This window comes from Pseudonaja textilis, chromosome 18 (genome assembly GCF_049901715.1).
Source record: "Pseudonaja textilis isolate UNSWEBS1 chromosome 18, rPseTex1.2, whole genome shotgun sequence".
Lineage (NCBI taxonomy): Eukaryota > Metazoa > Chordata > Lepidosauria > Squamata > Elapidae > Pseudonaja > Pseudonaja textilis.
The window spans coordinates 338707-359956 of record NC_142007.1 but is presented as its reverse complement, the minus strand read 5'-3'; the positions used below and the strand labels follow the sequence as shown (position 1 = coordinate 359956).

The following is a 21250-nucleotide window of genomic DNA, read 5'->3' as shown; positions in this document are numbered from 1 at the left end:
CTTCCTCTTCCTTGTATTATTATTATTATTATTATTATTATTATTATTATTATTATTGACGTAAGCCTCCAGAATTCACAGCATAGGCACAGGTGGGTAGGCAGATATTTTTATTTTTCCGCAAGGAAAATTTTGCACCCTCAGCGCAAAAGGAGCTGCGTCTCCAGGTCTCCTTCCTTGGGGAGGCTGGCTGGGGCTCCTGTGGGGTCCAAGGGGGTCTCGGCCCTCATTTTCGTCTTGTTTTTGAAGACCTCGGGGAGTTTCGGCTGCGGGTCTGTGGCGGCTGAGCTGAGCATCGGCGCTTCCGGTTTAGGGGCCCATTCTTTGCCGGTGCTACCGAGATTGTTCCGCAGAAAGGAGAGAAACATTAAAGAATCAAGCCAAATACAGGTAGTCCTCGACTTACAGTCGTCCGTTTAGTGACCGTAATTCAGGCATTTGGCAGCCGGCTCGCATTTATGACGGTCGCAGTGTCCCCAGGGGGTCATGGGATTCCCTCCCCCTTTGGCCGCCTTCTGACCGGCAAAGTCAATGGGGGGGCAGCTGGATTCGCTTAGCGGCTGTGTGAACAACTGCAGGGATTCACTTAATGACAGGTGGCAAGAACGGTGATCAGAGGGGGCCAAACTCACTTAACAGCTCAGCCATGAAAATTTTCGGGCTCGGCAGTCGTAAGTCCGAGGGCTACCTGTGTGTTTCCATAAGAGGCATGGAATCGGTCGGCTACCTGGGCTGAGCTTTGGCCGGGGGGGATCCGTCTTCGCAGATCTTGAGCAGGCTCTCTGGCGGATCCGTTCTCTCTTTCCCCTCCTGGAACCTGCGAGGCAGAGGGGGCTCCGAGTGAACCCCAGGGGAGCCTCCCGCCACGGGGTGAAGGGGGCCGTTTGCGGTGGGGGCTCAGCGAGCCCTGAATGAGTGGAGAATGAGGAGGAGGGGAGGAAAGAGAAAAAGGAAAGAGGAAAGAAAAAGACAAGGAAGGACGGGTGGATGCTGGATGGAGGAAAGGAGAGGAGAGAGAAGGAAGGGAAAGAGAGCAGGAAGGGGAAGGAGAAAGGAAGGAAGGAGAGAAAAGGAAGGGAAGGAAGGAAGGAAGGAAGGGAAGGAGAGAGAAGGAAGCGGGAGGGAGGGAGTCGGGGCAGGCCACTAGCCATGGTCCAGGAGCTGATTTCATTGACGGATGGATGGATGCACCTGGGGGGCCGGTGTGCCCTCACCTGGGCTCCAGCCTCTCCTTGACCCGGGCGATGGAGCGGACGTAGGGGCCGATCTGCTTGGTGATGGCCGTCAGGTAGCTGTTCTCCTGCCGGAGCTGCAGCAGGTCGTGGAGCTGGGCTGGGCGAGGAGAGAAGCCGAGTTTTTCCTTCTGCACACGCTCAGAGGCGCCTCCGCCCAAGAGGAAGAGACCCTCACCTTCGTAAATCTCCTGCTCGTTGGCCACCCGCTGGTAAGTCTCCTCCCAGGTCTAGCCACGATGCGAGGAGGAGGAGGAGGAAGAGGAAAGAGTAAGAAAAAGGGGGAGAGAATTCAGCCCGGGCGGCGAGTTCAAGAGTTGCCATGAAGAGGCGTGGCCGGCTTACCTCTTCAAACCCGGTCCGTCTCATTTCCACCGAGGAGAACTGGGAGGCAATCTGGACGTCCACCTGGAGGGATTTCTGCAGGATTTCGCTGACCTTCTCCGTCCTGATCAGGGAGTGGTGCTTGGTGAGGTCGCGGTGGAGCTCCTGCACCTGGTCCTTCAGGCTCTGGACCTCAGACTGCAGCGCCTGCGCACGCCAGGCCGAGAGAGAGAGAGAGAGAGACACACACACACGGCGTGAGGAAAGGGTGCGGAACCTGCCCTAACCTTTAATTGGATTTAAAAAACTGAACTCGGCATCCCAAAGTCCAGGGCTCCCATCGCCATTCGAGTCGGGAACCGCCTCCTGCCTTAAGCAGCGGGTTGGGCTAGACGACCTCTGAGGTCCCTCCCAGCCCTATGTTCTAACCGCCTCTCAAGCCCGTTCTTGCTAGGAGGAACATTTCAAAGATCAAACTTGGCTAAAAAGCAGCCCCCAAATTCCACGAGAGGTGAATATACGTAGAATTGTACGTACGAAACGTTCTCCCAATATATTACAGACAGTCCTCGACTTATGACCAACAATTCCCAGCCGGTTGCTGAATGAGTCAAGCCCAATTTTACAACCCTTTTCATCTTTCCTGCCAGCATTGTGTAGCAGTGAACCGCTCCTGTCGTTAAGCGAATCCTGTGGTTGGCGAACCTGCCTCCTGCATTGTCTCCATTTGTCGGGAGCCGGTTGGGAAGGTCACCAATTGGCCATTGCGTGTCACACATACATACACCCCCAGGATGCTGTGACCGTCATAAATACAAGTCAAGGCCTGAAATTTGGATCATGTCATCAGTGGGGATGCAACGGTCATAAGTGCGAGAACTGGCTATTTCCGTGCAGTCGTAGCTTCACCAAATGGAATGGCCGTAGACTGAGAACTATCTGCATCCTTCTCTTCACTCTTTGTACAGGTAGTCTTCGGTTTAACGACCGTAATCAGCCCTCATTAAGTTGCGATGATTGTTAAGTTAGTCGCCATGTCATTGGGATTGATTTTGCAACCTTTCTTGCGCCGGTTGTTAAGCGAATGAGGCAGATGCACCTTGGGAGCAGGGTTTCCCGTGGTCCTTACCCGATAGGTGTTCTCGTAGTCCCGACAGTGGTCGGTAAACGGCGTCTCTCTCCCTTCGGCCAGGAGGACTTTGGTGCTGATATATCGGTGCATCGTGGCCTTCCTTACCGGCGACCCAGGCAGGGGCATTTTCTCAAGCGATGACGAACAGCCGGTCGCTAAGAGGGTCTTGGAGCTGGCAACCCCAGACATCCTAGACAGAAGCCAGGAAAAATGGGAAGTTTTATTAGCCCTTCCTTGCAAAGCCAGGAAGCCAAGAAAGACAGCGGGATGAGCAAGGTCCTGGCAAGCCTGCAACCGTCATAAGTTGCCAAGCTGCTGCATTTTGGTCACGTGACTTTTGGGGATGGCATTGAAAGTGTGAAAAACAGCCCTTAAGTGACTTTTTTTCAGTGCCGTTGTAACTTTGAATGGTCACTAAATGAATTGTGGGTCGAGGACTGCCTGCAAGCTGGTCGGTTGCAGAATCAGGACACTTTAGAACCTAGGACCGTGGGGCTGTAAGGGACCTCAGAGGTCATCTACTCCAACCCGCTGCTTAAGGCAGGAGACTTCATAGGATTCCCAACTCAAATGGCTCGTATTTGAAACGCTCCAGTGGGTGGAGCCCTGAACTTGGGCTGCCAACTTGAGTTTTAGATTAAAATAAAATTATTAAAATAGGATTTGCCAGGTTTTCTTCCCCCATCTTAGAGTCCTTCCTAAGTACCTGGGACAGGTAGACGGCTGGGGAATTCTGGGAGTTGAAGTCCTGCATTATCTCACTAACTGGCTGACTCAGTCCTCCAAGCAAAAGAGATGGTGGGAGAGACTGGCTATTTAAGACTTCCTAGAATACTCCTTGCCGCATAGACCCCACCTCCCCAAGGGTTTGAGTGGCTGTCACTGCTGGCCAGCCCCGCCTTCAGCCGGCTGCCTAGCCAATAAGGAAGAAGCTGAGATGATGCAGTGGGGTCCAGCTGTTGCAATGGGCTAAGTGACCTCTAGGGTGCCCGCTGAAGAAGAGACGTACATGTTGCTGTTGCTCAGGCCGGGTCCGATGGCTCCTGCGGTGCCCACCACTGACCAGCGTGGGGACAAAGGCAGCAGCGGCTCCAGGCAGTGGGCAAACTCAGCCCGGTATTCGCTGTTGATCTGGACATGGAAGGAAGGGAGGGAGGAAGGAAAGAAGAAGGAGAGGGAGGGAGGAAAAGGAAAGGGAAGAAGGAGAGAGGAAGGGAAGGAAAGAAGGAGGGAGAGGAAGGAAAAAGGAGAGGGAGGGAGGGAGGAGAAAGAAAGAAGGAGAGAAGGGAAGGAAAAAAGGGGAGGAAGGAAGAAAAGAGGGAGGAAGGAAGGAAGGAAGGAAAAGGGAGGGAGGACCAGAATTTTGCTCAGACAGGCCTGTTAGCTTAGCCTCCTCCCTCCACAAACCAGGAATCCGGGGTTTCTCTGCAGAATCCAGGTTTATCTCACCTTGCTGGTTTGCGACGGCCTCAACCGGTGGGGTTGTTTGACAATCCTTTGCAAGCGCTCCATGAGTTGCTGGAATCAAAAGCAGAGCAGCCTCAGTCAACCGGGCGGCCATCCCAAAACCCTAGGGCTGGAAGGGACCTTGGAGGTCATCTAGTCCAACCCCCTGCCCGAGCAGGAGGCCTTAGTCCATTCCGCAGCCCCAAAATGTATGTGGCCGAGTGAGAAATGCGCGGAGTGCGTTTTGCCCCGTTTTACGCCCTTCCTGGCCACCGTTCCCAAGTGAAATCGCCGCTGTTGTTGAGGGAGCTGCAGTGTCGTTAAGGGAATCCGTCTCTTCCTCCCCTTCACTTTGCTGTTCCGAAGGTCGCAAAAGGAAATCACGTGACCCCAGGACGCTGCCCCCCTCCTCAGGCCCTGGGTTCAAGTCTTCCCCCTCCCTCGTGCCCCTCCTGGCAGCTCCGGGAAAGGGAAGTTCGACTCACGTAGCCCAGATCCAGGAATTCAGCTTTGTTGGCCGAACTGAGGAACGCTGAGCAGGTGACCAGGTGCACCTAAAGTCAGAAAATAGGCGCCGTTTTGCACACAAAAAATGGGGTTTAAAGGGGTGCAAAGGGGGAAGATGTCGGGGGGGGCCTTCGTGGCTAGGATATCTCGGTCCAAAAGGAGGGGAGGGGGAATGGGTCCCTCCTTACCTGGAGGGTTGGCAGCAAAGAAGCCAGGTGAGACAGCTGCTCCTTAAATGCCTTTTCCTTTTCTTCGTACTGGCTAAGAAATGGTTTTTTATTTTTTTAAAAAAGCCATTTTCAGGCTGTTTTTTCTCAAAAAAGAGAGCAGCAGAGAGGGAGAAGAAGAGAAGCAGGGAAGCATAAAATGGGAAGGGACACCGGGAGGTCAACCAGTCCAACCCCTGCTTCCTTTCCCCTACCCCCAGCCCCGGGGCTTTGCAGAGAGCTGATCCTCGCACTCACAACGGTCGCAGCAAACCCTGGTCGTTTGAGGACTCTTCAAAGCTGCCACGGTGCTGGGGGGGTGAAAGGGGGACGTAATGACTGGCCGTAAAAGGGGGGGGCATGTGACCCCAGGGACCCTCCCTGCGACCGTCGTGTGAGTCCGTTGATCACATAATCCTGGGGATACGTTGATGGTCGTAAGTGTGAAAAATGGCCCTAGGTCGGTCTCTCCTTTTTCTTCCGTGCCGCCGCCACTTTGAAGGCTCACTAAACTGACAGTCATAAATTCGAGGACTACCTGCGTACAGGTGGAGTGCCAGCCTTTACCTCTGCACAGCCTTTAGCAGGCTCCTCTTCCGCTCGGCCAGCTTCTCCTAGGAGAAGGAAAGGGGAACGAGGAGGATTGGGGCAGGGAGGGTTGGCCCCCGGGGGGAGGGGCACAGGTGAGCCCGTCTCACCTGCATGCTGCCAAAGAGGGCATTGATGGCCGAGGACTCCTCGTCCGCGCTGTTCCGCACCTCCTCGATCATGGCCTTGAGCAGGACAATGGCCTCGCGGGTGGACGTCTGCAGCTCCTTCACCGCCTGCCACGGACAGACACGCAGCCACGTGGGACACGGCTGCCTTCAAGAGCTGGCTGCTCTGGTCGAAGCTGCCCCAGAGCCAGGCTTTGTCAGACGTGGCTGGCTGCCTCTCGAACCCAAGCCTTCTGGCGCTTGGCACCCTTCGGAGGGGCCCAGGGCGACGTTTGCAAAAAGGGGCCCATGTTTGGAAACTTTTTCTCGTAAGGGAGGGGAGTCCTGGCGATCACAGGGAGGGAGGGCAGGAAGGAAGGAAGGAGAGAAAGGGGGAGGGGAGGAGGAGAGGAGAGGAGAGGAAAAGGTCGGAAAGAAGGAAAAGGGATGGAAGGGAGGAATGGAAAGACAGGGAGGGAGGGAGGGAGGGAGGGAGGGAGGAAGAAGAGAACAAAAGGAAAAGGAAAGGTGGGGAGGGAGGAAGGGAAGAAAGGAAGGAAAGAAGGAAAAGGAGGAGAGAAAGGAAGAGGGAGGGAGGGAGCAAATGGGAAGGAAGGAAAAAAGGGAGGGGAAAAGGGCAGTTAGGAGGGAGGGAAAGAAAGAAGGGAGAAAGGAAGAGGGGGAGGCAGAAAAGGAAGGACGAAGACACCCAACTGCTTTTCCAGGCGTGATCCCAGCGTGGGCTAATCCCCGTGGTGGCACGTCCTTCCCACACTAGCCAGGGGCTGGACTAGATGCCCTCTAATGTCACCTCTAACCTCCGTTGGCGAATAAAAGCCATTCCCAGCTCCAGGGCTATTTCCCAACTCCTTTCCGCTCACCATCACAGCCTGGTCCAGCTTCTCACACCCCTTCATGTAGGCCGTCTCAATATCGATGCAATGAGCTCGGCTCTCCCTGGAGAAGGGGAAAAAATGGAATTATCTGCTTTTTAGGACTTTCTTAATAATCCAACTCTCTGCCCAAGCAGGAGACCCTACAGAGCCTTTCAGGGCGGCCCGTTAAAGTTTAAATTCAGTTTGGTTTAATTTAATTTTGTATTCATTAAATTGAATTCAAATTAAGTTAAATTCAGATTAAAGGCCCTTAAAATGCCTTTGACAGAGGTGGGTTTTGAAAAATTGCAAACTTACACAGGCATATCCCGGAAACAGTTAATGCAAAGCATGGATTTTTTCTCCGTGGAGAACATGATGTACAATTCCTCGTGGAGGGCTGAGGAAGAGAGAAAATAGCAACAGCGTGATTTTATAATTCATGGTTGAGCCCCCCCAAAAATCATACTGAAAATTTGGAGCCTCGGAAAAGAAGATTTTCTTGCTTTCAAACCAAAACTTGTTTGGGTTGCAAATTCAAGGGAGAATTCAGATTCCAGATCGTAGAAGGAAGACGTGGGAAGCAAAACGTGAAAACAAAAGGAACAAAAATAAGAATGACTTATAAGTTATAACCACTCCTGCCTTGGGGCAGGGGGTTAGACTAGAAGACCTCCAAAGTTCCCTTCCAGCCCTATTTCTTTGTGATTCCATGATTCTATCTTCAGTTCTATTAATTGTGTTTCTACAATTCTACAACTCTATAATTCTGCAATTCCATGATTGAGATTCTATGATTCTACGATTCCAATTCTGCAATTCTATGATTCGGATTCTGTGATTCTGGTCCTGTAATTTATGATTTTACAATTCTGATTCTATTATTGTGATTCTACAATTCTCGGATTCGGGTTCTATGATTCTACGGTTTTACAGTTCTGTGATTCTTTGCTGCTGTGTTCTCACTGCAAGGAAGTCGGGCTTGGCCGGGTTTTTGGGAAGCGGGGGGAGGGTCAAGAAGGGTCACGCGTGAGAACCTAGCCTCTGAGCACGTACGGCATTTCTTATGGACCTCCTTTGCCCGTTTGCTCAGCGAGACGATCTCGTGGCGGGAGAACATCCTGGCCTTGTGCGTCTCTTCCCGGCACTTGGCACACAGCGGCTGGCTGCAGGTGTTGCAGAAGTACATGGCGTCCAGCTCCTTCGGGAGGGGATGATGGGTGTTGGAGGGGAGGAGGAGAAACAGGTGCAGTCAGAGAAGGGGGCTGGGAAGGGGCTCCTGAAGGTAATTAGAGAAGGTGTGCTCTGTGGGACACTCGCCACTGCTGCTAAGATAGACTGCTCCGCCACACGGGTGCTCCATTGCTGTCTCTCAAGCTTAGCAATTTGAAAAGGGGTGGACTCCAACTCCCAGAATTTCCTCAGCCTGCGTGCCTAGAGGGTTGGCCTAGATGATCTCAGGGGGACCCCCTCGCCTGCTGGTCTATGATCCTGTACGGCGAAACAACCCCTTTATCCCTGCAAATGCTTCTGGACGGGACTTGCCCCACCTGGTCGGAGGCCGGATCATATCTTGGCTTACCTGCTTCGTGCTTTGCAGGTCACAATTCGCACACAGGACATCCTCCTCGTAATCTCCGGAGCTGTCCACTAGGAATTTGAGCAGCTGGTCTTCAGGAGGGAGCCCATTCCCCTTCACGACGGACTGGTGGCTGCAAGGAAGACACAACCTGGCTTGCGGTTACTCAAAAGTAAGGTCTTTGGAGCTTATTTGCTGCTGACCATGACAAACCATGATTAAAACCCGTGACAAGCCATAATTAAATCCAGAGGCGGTGGAGGTTTTTCAAGAAGAGCCTGGACAATCATTGGTAGTCCTCTAATTGTAAGACCTCTCTTAATCTATTTGAGTTTCCAGAAACTGCCCCCTGTCTTCCTTGGCAGAAACCTTGAGGGCTAGCAACTTAGCTTTGCCAAATGCAGGAGGCGGGATCCTAGAGTGGGAAGGGGCCCTGGAGGTCCTCCACTCCAACCCCTACTGCCCGGTAAGGCGGTCCCAAAGCCAGGGAGTCCTTCCTTACCCACACAGGGGGCAGGCCAGGCGGCTGTCGATGGCTCGTCCCCGCAGGCAGCTGGCGCAGAAGTTGTGGTAGCAGTCCAGGAGGCAGGGGTGCTCGTACTGCTCGTGGCACAGGAAGCACACCAGCGGGTGGCAGTTGGCGTTGTCCAGCTCACACAGGTTCTCCAAGGGGGTGAAGATCCCGCCCGACATCTGGAGAGCGGGAGAGAAACACCTGGACGGCTTTTTCTGCCTAGCCGCAGAGACCTGTGTCCCCCTGAAGTCTGCAGATTCATTTCAGTAGGTGATTTTATCTTATTTTATTTTTAGTTCATTACACAGTCATCAGGATGTTCGCACTATTTTATCATCATTATTATTTGATTTTACTTTATTTTATTATTATTTTATTTTTGGTTCATTGCACAGTCAGCCAGATGGTCTGACTTTATCATTTCTAGTTTAGTGTATAGTTTATTTTATTTTATGTTAGTTTAGTTTAGTTTATAGTTTAATTTATATTTTAGTTTATAGTTTAGTATAGTTTATAGTTTACTTTATAGTTTACTTTTTATTATAGTCTAGTTTATAGCTTAGTTTGTATTATATTTTATTTTGTAGATGTCCTGTAATTCCAACAGCGGATGGGCATTTTGTTCCGAACCTTCCACCATTTCGAGACAAGGTGGATTGCAAAGCAGGTGAATTGCTTAGATCAATAAGGGGAATAAATCAATCAGACATTCTCCAGATTTTGAGAACATCCCTGGAAACCTGCCCTGTGTGTCTCTAAACAGTGTAGGAGAAAAACCATCCCGGAACAGCAGCTCATGCAGAGAAGGAACAGGGAGCCTCCTGGGCTGAGAAATTTCTGGGACTTGCAAAAGTTTTCTATTGTTTCGTTTGTGTCTTTTGTGCTGAAGCGTAGCTGTAAATAGTGTTACGAGCTAAGGATTATCTCTGCATTTTGGCATCTCCCAGACAAACATAACCCCGGTTTATTTATAGTTTGTTGCAAAGAACAGGTGTATTTATGGGTTGTTTTTGTCTGTGAGCACCGGATTATTCTTCTTTGTCCTGGTGGCTGAACTTCCATCCCTCCCTAAAAGGGGCTGAATTTGTGCACTTTCCTGTAAAATGTTCAAAATGAAAGTCTGCTCACTCCCATAGCGGCCTCTGCTGGCAGAATTCAGAAAGGGAGGGATGGAGGGAGGGAGCAAGGAAGGAGAAAGGGAAGAAAGAAGGAGAGAAAGGGAGGGGGGAGCAAGGTGGGAAGGAAGAAGAGGGAAGAAAGGAGAGAAAGTGAAGGAGGAGCAAGGAAGGAAAGAAAGAAGGAGATGGAAGAAAGAAGGATAGAGGGTGGGAGCAAGGAAGAAAGGAAGGAAGGAGAAAGGGAAGAAGGAAGGAGAGGGAGGGAGGAGAAAGGGGGTAGAAGGAAAAGGTGGAAGGAAGGGAGGAAGAAAAGAAGGGTTGGATAGAAAGGAAAGAGGGAGGAAGACGGGAATGGAAGGAAGGAAGGGCCTTCTTATGTTTGCATTTTTAACTTTGCAAAAGCTAAAATAAGTTTTCCAACCCCTTTTCCCCCCATCCCTGGCCATGGTCCCGTCAATTTCCCTGGGAATCATTTTTGGCATCAATCCTTTGGCTGCCTGGAGTTATTTATAAAAACAACAATTAGCGGCAGGATAAAAATACCCTCCTCTAATCTCAGCCCACCAAGCCGTGGAAAATGAAAAGCCAGCTGCCTCCTCTGAACCAGGGGAAAAAAAAAACCCATATAAAACCACTTACTTTTAATTTCTGCTTTTCGGCTCCCGCCTCTCCTTCCGTGAACCCCTTATCCTTTTTCCGTCCTTCAATTCGGGATTTCTCTTCCCACTTCTATTTAAAAGCTCTGCTGCTTTCAGCTGCCCAGCCCAGCACTGAAACAACAAATCAACATCTCTTCCAGGGTGATGGGTTTAAAAGAGAGAGAGAGAAAGAAATCCCGCTGGCTAAACTTGAGGGCCAAAGAGGATCTCCTCCTCACTGCAGGAAGGGATCCTTCCCAACTTTAAAAACTAAATTTAAACACATTAAAAACCAGGCAAGGGGCGAGGAAGAGTCTGGCAGAGGAGACAAAAGGCAGCGTCTGACATGGATTGAGAAGGGAGGGGGTGTTTTCTCTCCCCCCCCCCCCAGCTTGGAGGGCTTCGAGCCGAGTTCAGATCTTGTCACCGAAGCTTTTTAAGGAAAGCCAAGCCGTTGGTGGCGGGCTGGCCAAGTTTCTCCTGGTTGAGGACCATCCAAGGTCAGAGGCAACGCTAATCCTGGGAGAGCATTTCGATGCCTTTGGTGCCTGAGAAGCCCTGTTTGGAAGGGCCTAAGGCCGCCCAATTCATCCGATCCGTTTGAAGAAGACAGAGATACCCCAGAGCTCATCTAGACCGACCCCAAAGTGTACACCTTGCATGTGATATTTCCTTTGATTGAAGCACGTTTCTCTTCCTTCCTTCTCCAGGAGGCGAGAGGGAGTCACCACCATCGGAAACCGCTGCCTCAGGCAGAGTTGCGACAGCTGGCAAGAGGAGAAGAGGACATGGTGGATGGAGACCGATGGATGGAGAAGATTTTTGGGGGGTTAACTGGACAGCTGTTGCCACTTGTGGAGGGCCGAGGAAGGGGCTGCATTGTTCCAGCTGACCCTGAAGCCGAGTTGATGCACTGGAGGGAAATTCTATCTTCCATCAGGGGAGCCTAAAAAGACCACAGCTGCAAAAAACCCTGCCGCTTTAGAATAATAATAATGCGTACAGAAGTATAGAAATTGCACAGCAATAACAGCCTGCTACCTGGTGGATATTTTTCATTATGGCAGGCACAGGGAAGGAATCGCAAAAGTTAATATAAATAAAAATAATCAGATTATTTATTTTTATTGTTATTGCTATTATTATTATTATTATTATTATTATTATTTATTAATTAAAGTTCTTTCCTCCACTTGCCATGCGCAAAATGGCCACGAGATGGCGGGCTATTATTATTAACTTCTTTCCTCCACTTGCCATGCGCAAAATGGCCACGAAATGGCGGGCTTTTATTATTCAGTTTTTTTTTCTCCCCCTGCAATGACGCAAAATGGCCACGAGATGGCGGGCTATTATTATTATTATTATTATTAAGTTCTTTCCTCCACTTGCCATGCGCAAAATGGCCACGAAATGGCGGGTTATTATTATTCAGTTTTTTTCTCCCCTGCAATGACGAAAAATGGCCACGAGATGGCGGGCTATTATTAATAAATTCTTTCCTCCACTTGCCATGCGCAAAATGGCCACGAAATGGCGGGTTATTATTCAGTTTTTTCTCCCCCTTCAATGACGAAAAATGGCCACGAGATGGCGGGCTTTTATTATTAAATTCTTTCCTCCACCTGCAATGACGCAAAAGGCCACGAGATGGCGGGCTATTATTATTAAATTCTTTCCTCCACTTGCCATGCGCAAAATGGCCACGAAATGGCGGGCTTTTATTATTAAATTCTTTCGTCCCCATGCAATGACGCAAAATGGCCACGAGATGGCGGGCTTTTATTATTATTAAGTTCTTTCCTCCACCTGCAATGACGCAAAATGGCCACGAGATGGCGGGCTATTATTAATAAATTCTTTCCTCCACTTGCCATGCGCAAAATGGCCACGAAATGGCGGGTTATTATTATTCAGTTTTTTCTCCCCTGCAATGACGCAAAATGGCCACGAGATGGCGGGTTATTATTATTAAATTCTTTCCTCCACCTGCAATGACGAAAAATGGCCACGAGATGGCGGGCTATTATTATTAAATTCTTTCCTCCACTTGCCATGCGCAAAATGGCCACGAAATGGCGGGCTTTTATTATTAAATTCTTTCGTCCCCCTGCAATGACGCAAAATGGCCACGAGATGGCGGGCTTTTATTATTAAATTCTTTCCTCCACTTGCCATGCGCAAAATGGCCACGAAATGGCGGGCTTTTATTATTAAATTCTTTCCTCCACCTGCAATGACGCAAAAAGGCCACGAGATGGCGGGCTATTATTATTAAATTCTTTCCTCCACTTGCCATGCGCAAAATGGCCACGAAATGGCGGGCTTTTATTATTAAATTCTTTCGTCCCCATGCAATGACGGAAAATGGCCACGAGATGGCGGGCTTTTATTATTATTATTATTAAGTTATTTCCTCCACCTGCAATGACGCAAAATGGCCACGAGATGGCGGGCTATTATTAATAAATTCTTTCCTCCACTTGCCATGCGCAAAATGGCCACGAAATGGCGGGTTATTATTATTCAGTTTTTCTCCCCTGCAATGACGCAAAATGGCCACGAGATGGCGGGCTATTATTATTAAATTCTTTCCTCCACTTGCCATGCGCAAAATGGCCACGAAATGGCGGGCTTTTATTATTAAATTCTTTCCTCCACCTGCAATGACGAAAAATGGCCACGAGATGGCGGGCTATTATTATTAAATTCTTTCCTCCACTTGCCATGCGCAAAATGGCCACGAAATGGCGGGTTATTATTCAGTTTTTTCTCCACCTGCAATGACGCAAAATGGCCACGAGACGGCGGGCTATTATTATTAACTTCTTTCCTCCACTTGCCATGCGCAAAATGGCCACGAGATGGCGGGCTTTTATTATTAAATTCTTTCCTCCACCTGCACTGACGCAAAATGGCCACGAGATGGCGGGCTTTTATTATTAAATTCTTTCCTCCACCTGCACTGACGCAAAATGGCCACGAGATGGCGGGCTTTTATTATTATTATTTTATTATTATTATTATTAAAGTTCTTTCGTCCCCCTGCAATGACGCAAAACGGCCACGAGATGGCGGGCTTTTATTATTAAATTCTTTCCTCCACTTGCCATGCGCAAAATGGCCACGAAATGGCGGGTTATTATTATTCAGTTTTTTTCTCCCCTGCAATGACGAAAAATGGCCACGAGATGGCGGGCTATTATTAATAAATTCTTTCCTCCACTTGCCATGCGCAAAATAGCCACGAAATGGCGGGTTATTATTATTCAGTTTTTTTCTCCCCTGCAATGACGAAAAATGGCCACGAGATGGCGGGCTATTATTAATAAATTCTTTCCTCCACTTGCCATGCGCAAAATGGCCACGAAATGGCGGGCTTTTATTATTCAATTCTTTCGTCCCCCTGCAATGACGCAAAATGGCCACGAGATGGCGGGCTTTTATTATTAAATTCTTTCCTCCACTTGCCATGCGCAAAATGGCCACGAAATGGCGGGCTTTTATTATTAAATTCTTTCGTCCCCCTGCAATGACGCAAAATGGCCACGAGATGGCGAGCTTTTATTATTATTATTATTATTAAGTTCTTTCCTCCACCTGCAATGACGCAAAACGGCCACGAGATGGCGGGCTTTTATTATTATTATTATTATTATTATTATTATTATTATTATTATTATTATTATTATTATTAAAGTTCTTTCGTCCCCTGCAATGACGCAAAATGGCCACGAGATGGCGAGCTTTATTATTATTATTATTATTATTATTATTATTATTATTATTATTATTATTATTATTATTATTATTAAAGTTCTTTCGTCCCCTGCAATGACGCAAAACGGCCACGAGATGGCGGGCTTTTATTATTAAATTCTTTCCTCCACTTGCCATGCGCAAAATGGCCACGAAATGGCGGGTTATTATTATTCAGTTTTTTTCTCCCCTTCAATGACGCAAAATGGCCACGAGATGGCGGGCTATTATTATTAAGTTCTTTCCTCCAACTGCCATGCGCAAAATGGCCACGAGATGGCGGGTTATTATTAAGTTCTTTCCTCCAACTGCCATGCGCAAAATGGCCACGAGATGGCGGGTTATTATTACGTTCTTTCCTCCAACTGCCATGCGCAAAATGGCCACGAGATGGCGGGCTATTGTTCTTTCCTCCAACTGCCATGCGCAAAATGGCCACGAGATGGCGGGTTATTATTAAGTTCTTTCCTCCACCTGCCATGCGCAAAATGGCCACGAGATGGCGGGTTATTATTATTCAGTTCTTTCCTCCCCCTGCAATGACGCAAAATGGCCACGAGATGGCGGTCTACTATTGTCAATGCAATTTCCCATAGACTTACAAAACCGCGGTTTACATGTAATTTGAGGTCTATTTTCCCCCCGAGAGTGATGGGGGGACGCAGAGTAAGGTCCCTCGTTGGATTTCTTCCTTCCTCCCGCGGAGCTTCGCGAATATTCGTATTGGGGGGAGGAAATAAAGACTCGGCGGGATGGGGTTTTAAAATTTATTTATGAGGAAGACACACTTGGAGAAGGAGAAACGGCTCTGCAAACCAGCCATGGAGGGTCAAGGACCCCCCCCTCCCTCTTCCTTTTTTGCGGGGGGGGGGACATCTCCCTGGCTTGAAACCGGTCCAGTGTTCTTTTCTTGCGGGGGGAGGTCTATGCATCGCTAGCAGCTTTTGAGACCGACAAAGTGATCCAGTCTCCAAACTCCATGTCCTTTTTCAATTATTATTATTTGGATGGTACAGCACACCTGCTTGTGTGGGGCGATCTTCTTATCTTTTTTTCTTTCTCTCCTTTGACTTCCTGTGGTTTCTCTCTTTGATGGGCATCGTTGGTTGGCTCGCTCGCTCGTTTGTTTCCATCCTGGCCTTTCTGGGCATTTGGTTGACTTGGGACTCCCGTCCTTCCGAGGTCGGTAAAACGAAGACCTGGATTGTTTGCAGGGTGCAATGCGTTGCTGACTCTCTAAATCACTTAGAGACGGCCGTAAAAGCCCTGTGAAGCGGCATAGAAGTCTTTTTAAGTGCTATTGCAATGGTCCCCCAATTTAGCTCATGGGAAATGCCCTGGCAAATACACACACACACCTGCCTGCCAGCCTCTCATCTATCACTGTAACTATATATCAATATCTATCTATGTACTTATCTATTACCTATCTATCCGTCTATCCCTCTACTTATCTATCCCTTTATCACTGTATCTATCCATCCCTCTATCTCTATCTAATCTATCCCTTTATCTCTATCCATATCTCTCCTTATCTCTCTATCCTTTTATCTATCCCTCCCTCCATCTATCTATCTATACAGGCAACACACAACAGATACAAACTCAATGTAAACCGTTTCAAACTCAATTGCAGAAAGTACAACTTCAGGTCCATCCCTGGAATGCACTACCTGACTCTGTGGTTACATCCCCCCAAAACTTTAACCTTTAACCTCAAACTATCCACCGTTGACCTCACCCCGTTCCTCAGAGGTCTGTCAGGGGCGTGCATAAGCGCACCATCGTGCCTCCCGTCCCTGTCCTATTGTCCCCATTTATTTGTCCCTATTTCCTGTATTCTTCCTCATGTTTATACTTATACCTATTGTCTTCGAAGCGATTGACAGATCAGATCAAATCAATCAATCAGTATCTTCTCTGTCTGTCTGTCTTTCCCCCCTGCCAAGGTTGGCCACCAGGTGGCGATAGAGTGTTTCCATAGCCACGGAAAGGCTGATTTCTCAGTCTTGGGGCTCACCTGCCTTTCTTTAAAAAAATCACCTTTTCCCCCCCTTTTTTAAAAGAAATCTTTTTTCCCCCCTTTTTTTGCCAAGGGGTGAAACTCATCCCAGAGAGCAGAGGTGCCTTCCCGATGGCCCTCTTTCCCGCAGGAGCCTCTTGGAGCCTCTTACCCCGTTTCCTTCTGGCCAGGCGGGCGCAGGTGGGCCTCCTCCACCCGTTTCGGGGCCCGGCCCTGCTGGGAGGCTGAAGGTCCACCCGATGCGTGTGTGTAAAATTGCAGGATTAGCGAATGACGGCCAAGAATTTGCTAATTCTCAAATAATGAGAAAGCGAGGAAAGGGAGAAAAGCCAACTCCGTCCACGCCTCCTCATTTCCCCAAAGCCTGAAAGCAGAATGTGCCCCCCCACGAGTGAGAACCTGGGGGCGCGGGGGGGGGGCGCAGACCCCCAATTCTCTAAGCAGCATTAAGGTTCCCAGCAGAGGTGTGAGGCTCATGCAACGGTGGGCTTTCTGTCTGATCCTGTGATCAAAATTCACATGCTTGGCCAATGACCTGTACTTACGACGGTTGTCGTGTCCTGGGGTCACGTGATCCCCTTTTGTGACCTGAGGAGCAAGGGGGAAGCTGGATTCACTTACTGCAGTTTCACTTAACAACCCTTAAGTAATGGGGAGGAAGGAAAGGAGGGAGGGAGGGAGGGAGGGAGGGGGAGGAAAAAGGGATTGGCGGAACGAAGGAAGGAAGAAAAGAAAGAAAGAGAAAGGGAGGGAGGGCGGAGGGAGCTTTCCCCGTGTTCAGCCATTTCCCTTTTCCATTGTGTGGCCAAGCAGCCGGGAGGAGGGGGCCGTTTTCAGGGGGGGGCCCTCAGCCTCCAGCCAGGGCTTTCAGCCGCAGAGCCCCCTTTGTGTGGCCGCATTCCTCCATGCACTTTGCAAACCCACCAACAATGGAAGCTGCCAGGCTGAGCTTTTCCGCTTCGCTTCCCCCGGCTGCCCAGACGGCCCTGCCAGCCTCCACCCCCCCCCCGGCGCCCAGCCCCAGGTCCCTCCGGTTTGCCCCGTCAGTGGATTTCTCAAACAGCGCCCAGAGCCCTTTGGGGGGACCTGGTTCCTCTCTGCAGAGACCCTCCCTCCTTTGTTGGCAAAAGTTGGTGCCAGGATGTCCTTCCTGCAGCCCTGGGGACGGGGCACCAATTTAGAGCCCCCGGTGAGATGGGCAGTTAATTTAATAAATAGAATTGCAGAATAAAATACAGAATAGAAGAGAAATATAACACCTCAATTCATTTGCTTTCATCTATTGAACTACGTGGCCCCCCCATGACCTTCGACGAACGACAAGAATTGAGCCCAAAACCTCCGATGCCAAGCGAGACAATTGCTACGTGAGCTTTGCCCCATTTTATGACCTATCTTGCTACCGTTGTTAAGCGAATAGCTGCCATTGTTAAGTTATTAACACGGTTGCTAAGTGAGTCTGGCTTTGCTGGTCAGAAGGTCGCAAAGGGCGATGCTGCAACCGTCCTAAACCTGACGCAGGGCCTGAGTTCGATCACGTGGCCCTGGGGGAGGCTGCAAGGGTCGGAAGGGTGCAAAACGATCCCAAGTCCCTTTCTCCAGGGCCCTTGTACCTTCAGAGGGTCACTAAGTGAACTGTTGTAAGTCGAGGACCATCTGCCAAGTATTTGGCCCCCGCCTGCAGCTAAAACCGCTCAGGGAACGGGACGCACAAACTGAAAACGTTGGGAGTTGCCCCACATTCCCGCTCAATGGGGCGCATATCTTCTCTCTCCTTTTTCCTTTGGCAGGAAAGAGAAGAAGGGAGAAAACCTCCTCCAGGCTGGAGGATTTGGAAGGAGGGCAGCGGTTCTCCTGCGTGGTGGGCAGGAGCATTTAAGCGAGGCTCTTCCTTACCGGGCTCCACCCTGGCCGAAAGGGAGGATTGCGGACGGGAGCAATATTTACTCGCTGAGTAAGAGATCAGTCATCCTATACGAGAGACAGGATGTGCCGTTCTTCTGGCGAGGAAAAGTGTTTGAAGGAGATCAAGAGCATCGTGGGGTCTCGTCCAGGGAGGTCATCTAGTACAACTGCCTGCTCCAGCAGGAGAGATTATAGCCTTCCGCACAAGAGGGCCCAAGGCCAACTCCACCGTTCCCCCTCTTGGGAAAAACCTGAATATTATTATTATTATTATTATTATTATTATTATTATTATTATTCCGCCCCCGGATTTCTTGAGTGGCCAATTTCCAAAGGAGGCGTGACATCCCTCCATCAAAGGCCGGCTGTTGCCTTTTGCCTTCCCCTCCCTAAGTGGGGTTCCTGGAATTTGGCCCCAGAATTTCCTGCAACCGGGCCAGTTTATTTGGGAAAGACTCGGCCGGACGCTCTGTTCATGCTGGGAACTTGGTCTCTGCCCAGAAGTGCCTGGAGTGAGGGGGGGCAGGAACCGCCCGCTAACCTCCCCTCCACCCCGGTTTCCCCTGAGAGTTTTTTGGTGGGGGGAGGGCAGAAACCTGAGCAAGCAAGGGGACTTGCGAACATCCGGCCGGCCTTTGGGGGAAGAGAATGTGGCGCTTGCAGAACAAAGGCTCCCTCCATCCCCCCCCCTCCTCCTCCTCGGTGGGCGCAGGACAGGCCTGGCCGACAAAGCCAGGGAGGAGGAAGGCCGGCCTGGTGCCCTGCAGCGCTCAGCATCCGTCTCCTCCTCTTGGAGGGTTTGTTTTCCTGCCCTGAGAAGAATTTCCTCCTCTTCTGGTTGCCCCACCTGGGCTGCGAGAACCTTGGCGGCTGGGGGGGGTGTCGGGGGACAAGTCTAGGGTGACCCTTGGTGGGGGGCAGTGTGAGAGGAGGAGGAGGGAGGAAGGAGAGGAAGGAAGAATGGAGGAGGAGGAGGAAGAGGAGGAGGAAGAGGGCAAAGCTCACCGAACAACTTTCTCACTTAGCAATGGAAATTTTGGACTCAGTTGTCATAAGTTGAGGACCACATACAAACCAGAGGAGACGGTCCCTAAACGAGAGCTGCAAAACTTGGCACCCAAACTGTAGAAACCGAGAAAGTTGCAGGCCATAAGTCCCCTACTTATGGCCTCCCCCCACTGCCCCTCCCCCCCCCGGGCATTGTCCTTCTTCTTCCTCTTGTCAGCCAGGCTCCGTCTCCCTTTGAAGTCTCCCCGTCTGGGGAGCTGTTCTCGGAGGAGGCTGGGGGTCCCTTTGGGGAGGAAGGAGAGGGGGAGGAAGAGACCACCCCTGTGCAGCATGGATGGCTGAGGAGGAGGAGGAGGAGGAGGAGGCCCATGGGGGGGAGGGGGGGAGCTCCTGGTCCCTCTGAGCCGAAGCTCCAGGCCGCCAGCAGAGAGGCCCCGGGAGGGAGGGAGGGCAATGGCTTTGACCCAGCCGGCGAGAGCAGCTGACACCCAAGGGAAGGTCAGCTTATCTCAGGAGGCTCCATCAGAGCCACGGAAGGCCCTAATCAGCAGCGGCTATTCTGGGATGCAGGCCGGCCGCTTGGGAGGGACGTAATCCAGGCAAAGTCTTCGCTGGAGGAGGATCCTTCTGGGGCTTTGGGTGCCTCTGGGCAAGGCAGGCGGTGGAGCAGAGGAGCCCGTTTGATCCACACCTCAGAGGGGGTGAGGCTTCCGGACGCCCCCTCCCCACGTCTGTGGCCCGAGGGAGGGAGGCATTCAGGTGACCCCCTCTGCCTGGACTCTCCTTCGCACTCGTCCGGTTCATTGGGAATCGTTTTTGTAGAGGAAAAGACAAAGAGGAAAAGGGAAGAAAGGGGGCAAAGGCAAAGAGGGAGGAAGAGAAGGAAGGAAGGAAGGAAGGAACAAAGAAATGAAGAAAAAGGATGGAAGAAAGGAAGGAGGGAGGGAGGGCAGACCATCATTAAAAAGTAAAACAAAGGGGAAGACAGTCTAATCCCCGGGGGATTCATTTAATGACCATGGGAGAAAAGGTCTTAAAATCAAACGGGGTCACGTGATGACTCTCTCAGCAACAACCGCATTGTGGTCGTAAACCGAGGACTGCCTATAGAGCCTGCTCTGGTCCTCATCCCTTCTGGGGATGCGTCACCTGCCCACCGGCTGCCTCTCCCTCCCTCCCACCTGTCTGCAAGGCACTCTGGGAGACGTAGTTCTTGAGAAAGGAGCTTCCCTGCTCACACGGAGTGATTTTCCGCTCTGGGGTGGGTGGGTGGCTGCTGTAGCGTCTGGCACAGCCAGGGCACACCTGGGCACACCTGCAGCCGTGGCATCATCCCGAGGGAAGGCCCAACCCAGGAGCCCACAAGCCCCCCCCCTCCCCGCCTCTGGATGCTCTTCCAGGGGCCAAAGGGATTTGCTGGCCTAAGGAGGAAAACTTTCCCGGCGTTTTCTCTCCGCTGAGAAGATGAAAGTGAATCTTCCTTTGAAGTTTATTTCAAAGGGAAAGGGAATTTCGGGGGAGGGTGATGTTTTCTCACAGACTGAGTGAGCAGGTGTGCTCAAAGATGGGTGAGAATCCCATTTTTACTCCCTTTTTTCCTTCCTGCCTGGCTATTCCATGCCCTGGGGGGGGGCGGGGGGCGGTTGACCTCATGCCCCCCCCATGATGAAAAGTTGGTCCCCAGAGCAGGGGAAGACCTGTGACCCTGGCAAATCCTGCTTCCAGCACAAGGAGCCTTCGCCCAGACAGCCCCATCCCCAAATTTGGCTGACATTCCCCTAAAATGGGGCCCTCCCCTGCCAGAGCTTGCTACCGACCCTTTCCCCCAGCCACTTGTCTGCCGCCTGCCTGTCATGTGGGGGCTGCGGGTGAAGGCTGACCTTTCCCGGAATGGCCGCCTCAGGTGACCAGAGGAGGGGATCCAACGGGGCTACAAGTGTTTCTTTTTTTACTCGGGCAGGTGTTGTGTTCCCGCTTAGGCTGTCCCGGCTCCAGGTGCCCCCACCCCCCCATTATTCTTTGAGGTGGACACACCTACGATTCTCCTGGTTTTCTGGCTTGGACCGTTGGGGGGTGGGCTTCAACTCCCAGAATCTCCCGGCCATTTATTTTTGCCACCGTTGTTAAGTGGAACATGTGGTCACTAAGAGAACGTAGCTCCCCTCCGCGGACTTTGTCTGAGGGAAGGTGGCCGGGAGTCCTGCACCCGACAGGCCTACATGCTTGTTGCCAAGTGCCCAGATCCTGACCGGGTGACCCTGGCGAGGCTGTGAGAGTCACAAGTGGAAG

The 21250-nt window shown here is 50.8% G+C and overlaps 2 protein-coding genes and 1 long non-coding RNA gene across 4 annotated transcripts in view; 1 reads left to right on the top strand and 2 right to left on the bottom strand.

The window, feature by feature from the left end:
* Positions 1–93: 93 nt before the first annotated feature.
* On the bottom strand, positions 94–10989 carry RNF207 (ring finger protein 207). Of its 2 annotated transcripts, XM_087914956.1 has the most exons (19): positions 10922–10989; positions 10268–10398; positions 8499–8689; positions 8000–8129; positions 7474–7618; positions 6736–6817; positions 6424–6499; positions 5546–5671; positions 5415–5461; positions 4830–4902; positions 4620–4688; positions 4138–4206; positions 3698–3819; positions 2686–2878; positions 1578–1763; positions 1411–1462; positions 1215–1332; positions 728–817; positions 94–333 (listed from the first exon to the last, which is right to left on the bottom strand). In XM_087914956.1, the coding sequence occupies exons 3-19, from the start codon at positions 8687–8689 to the stop codon at positions 141–143; spliced, it is 1962 nt and encodes a 653-aa protein (XP_087771082.1). In that variant the 5' UTR covers positions 10268–10398; positions 10922–10989; the 3' UTR covers positions 94–140. The 2 variants fall into 2 exon arrangements, with proteins under 2 accessions (XP_087771082.1, XP_026576676.1); XM_026720891.2 differs by lacking the exon at positions 10922–10989 and having other exon boundaries at positions 10268–10907.
* On the top strand, positions 3669–11385 carry LOC148124439 (uncharacterized). The gene is made up of 4 exons (XR_015739849.1): positions 3669–3804; positions 8018–8776; positions 9098–9177; positions 10977–11385. It is a non-coding gene; the product is annotated as an uncharacterized LOC148124439 (long non-coding RNA).
* Positions 11386–14778: 3393 nt separating this feature from the next.
* Positions 14779–21250, bottom strand: part of ZMYND12 (zinc finger MYND-type containing 12) — a 40136-nt gene continuing 33664 nt past the window's right edge. Inside the window, exon 9 of the mRNA XM_087914953.1 lies at positions 14779–15291. The gene's annotated coding sequence lies outside the window, so the exon portion shown is untranslated. The remainder of the gene's footprint in view (positions 15292–21250) is intronic.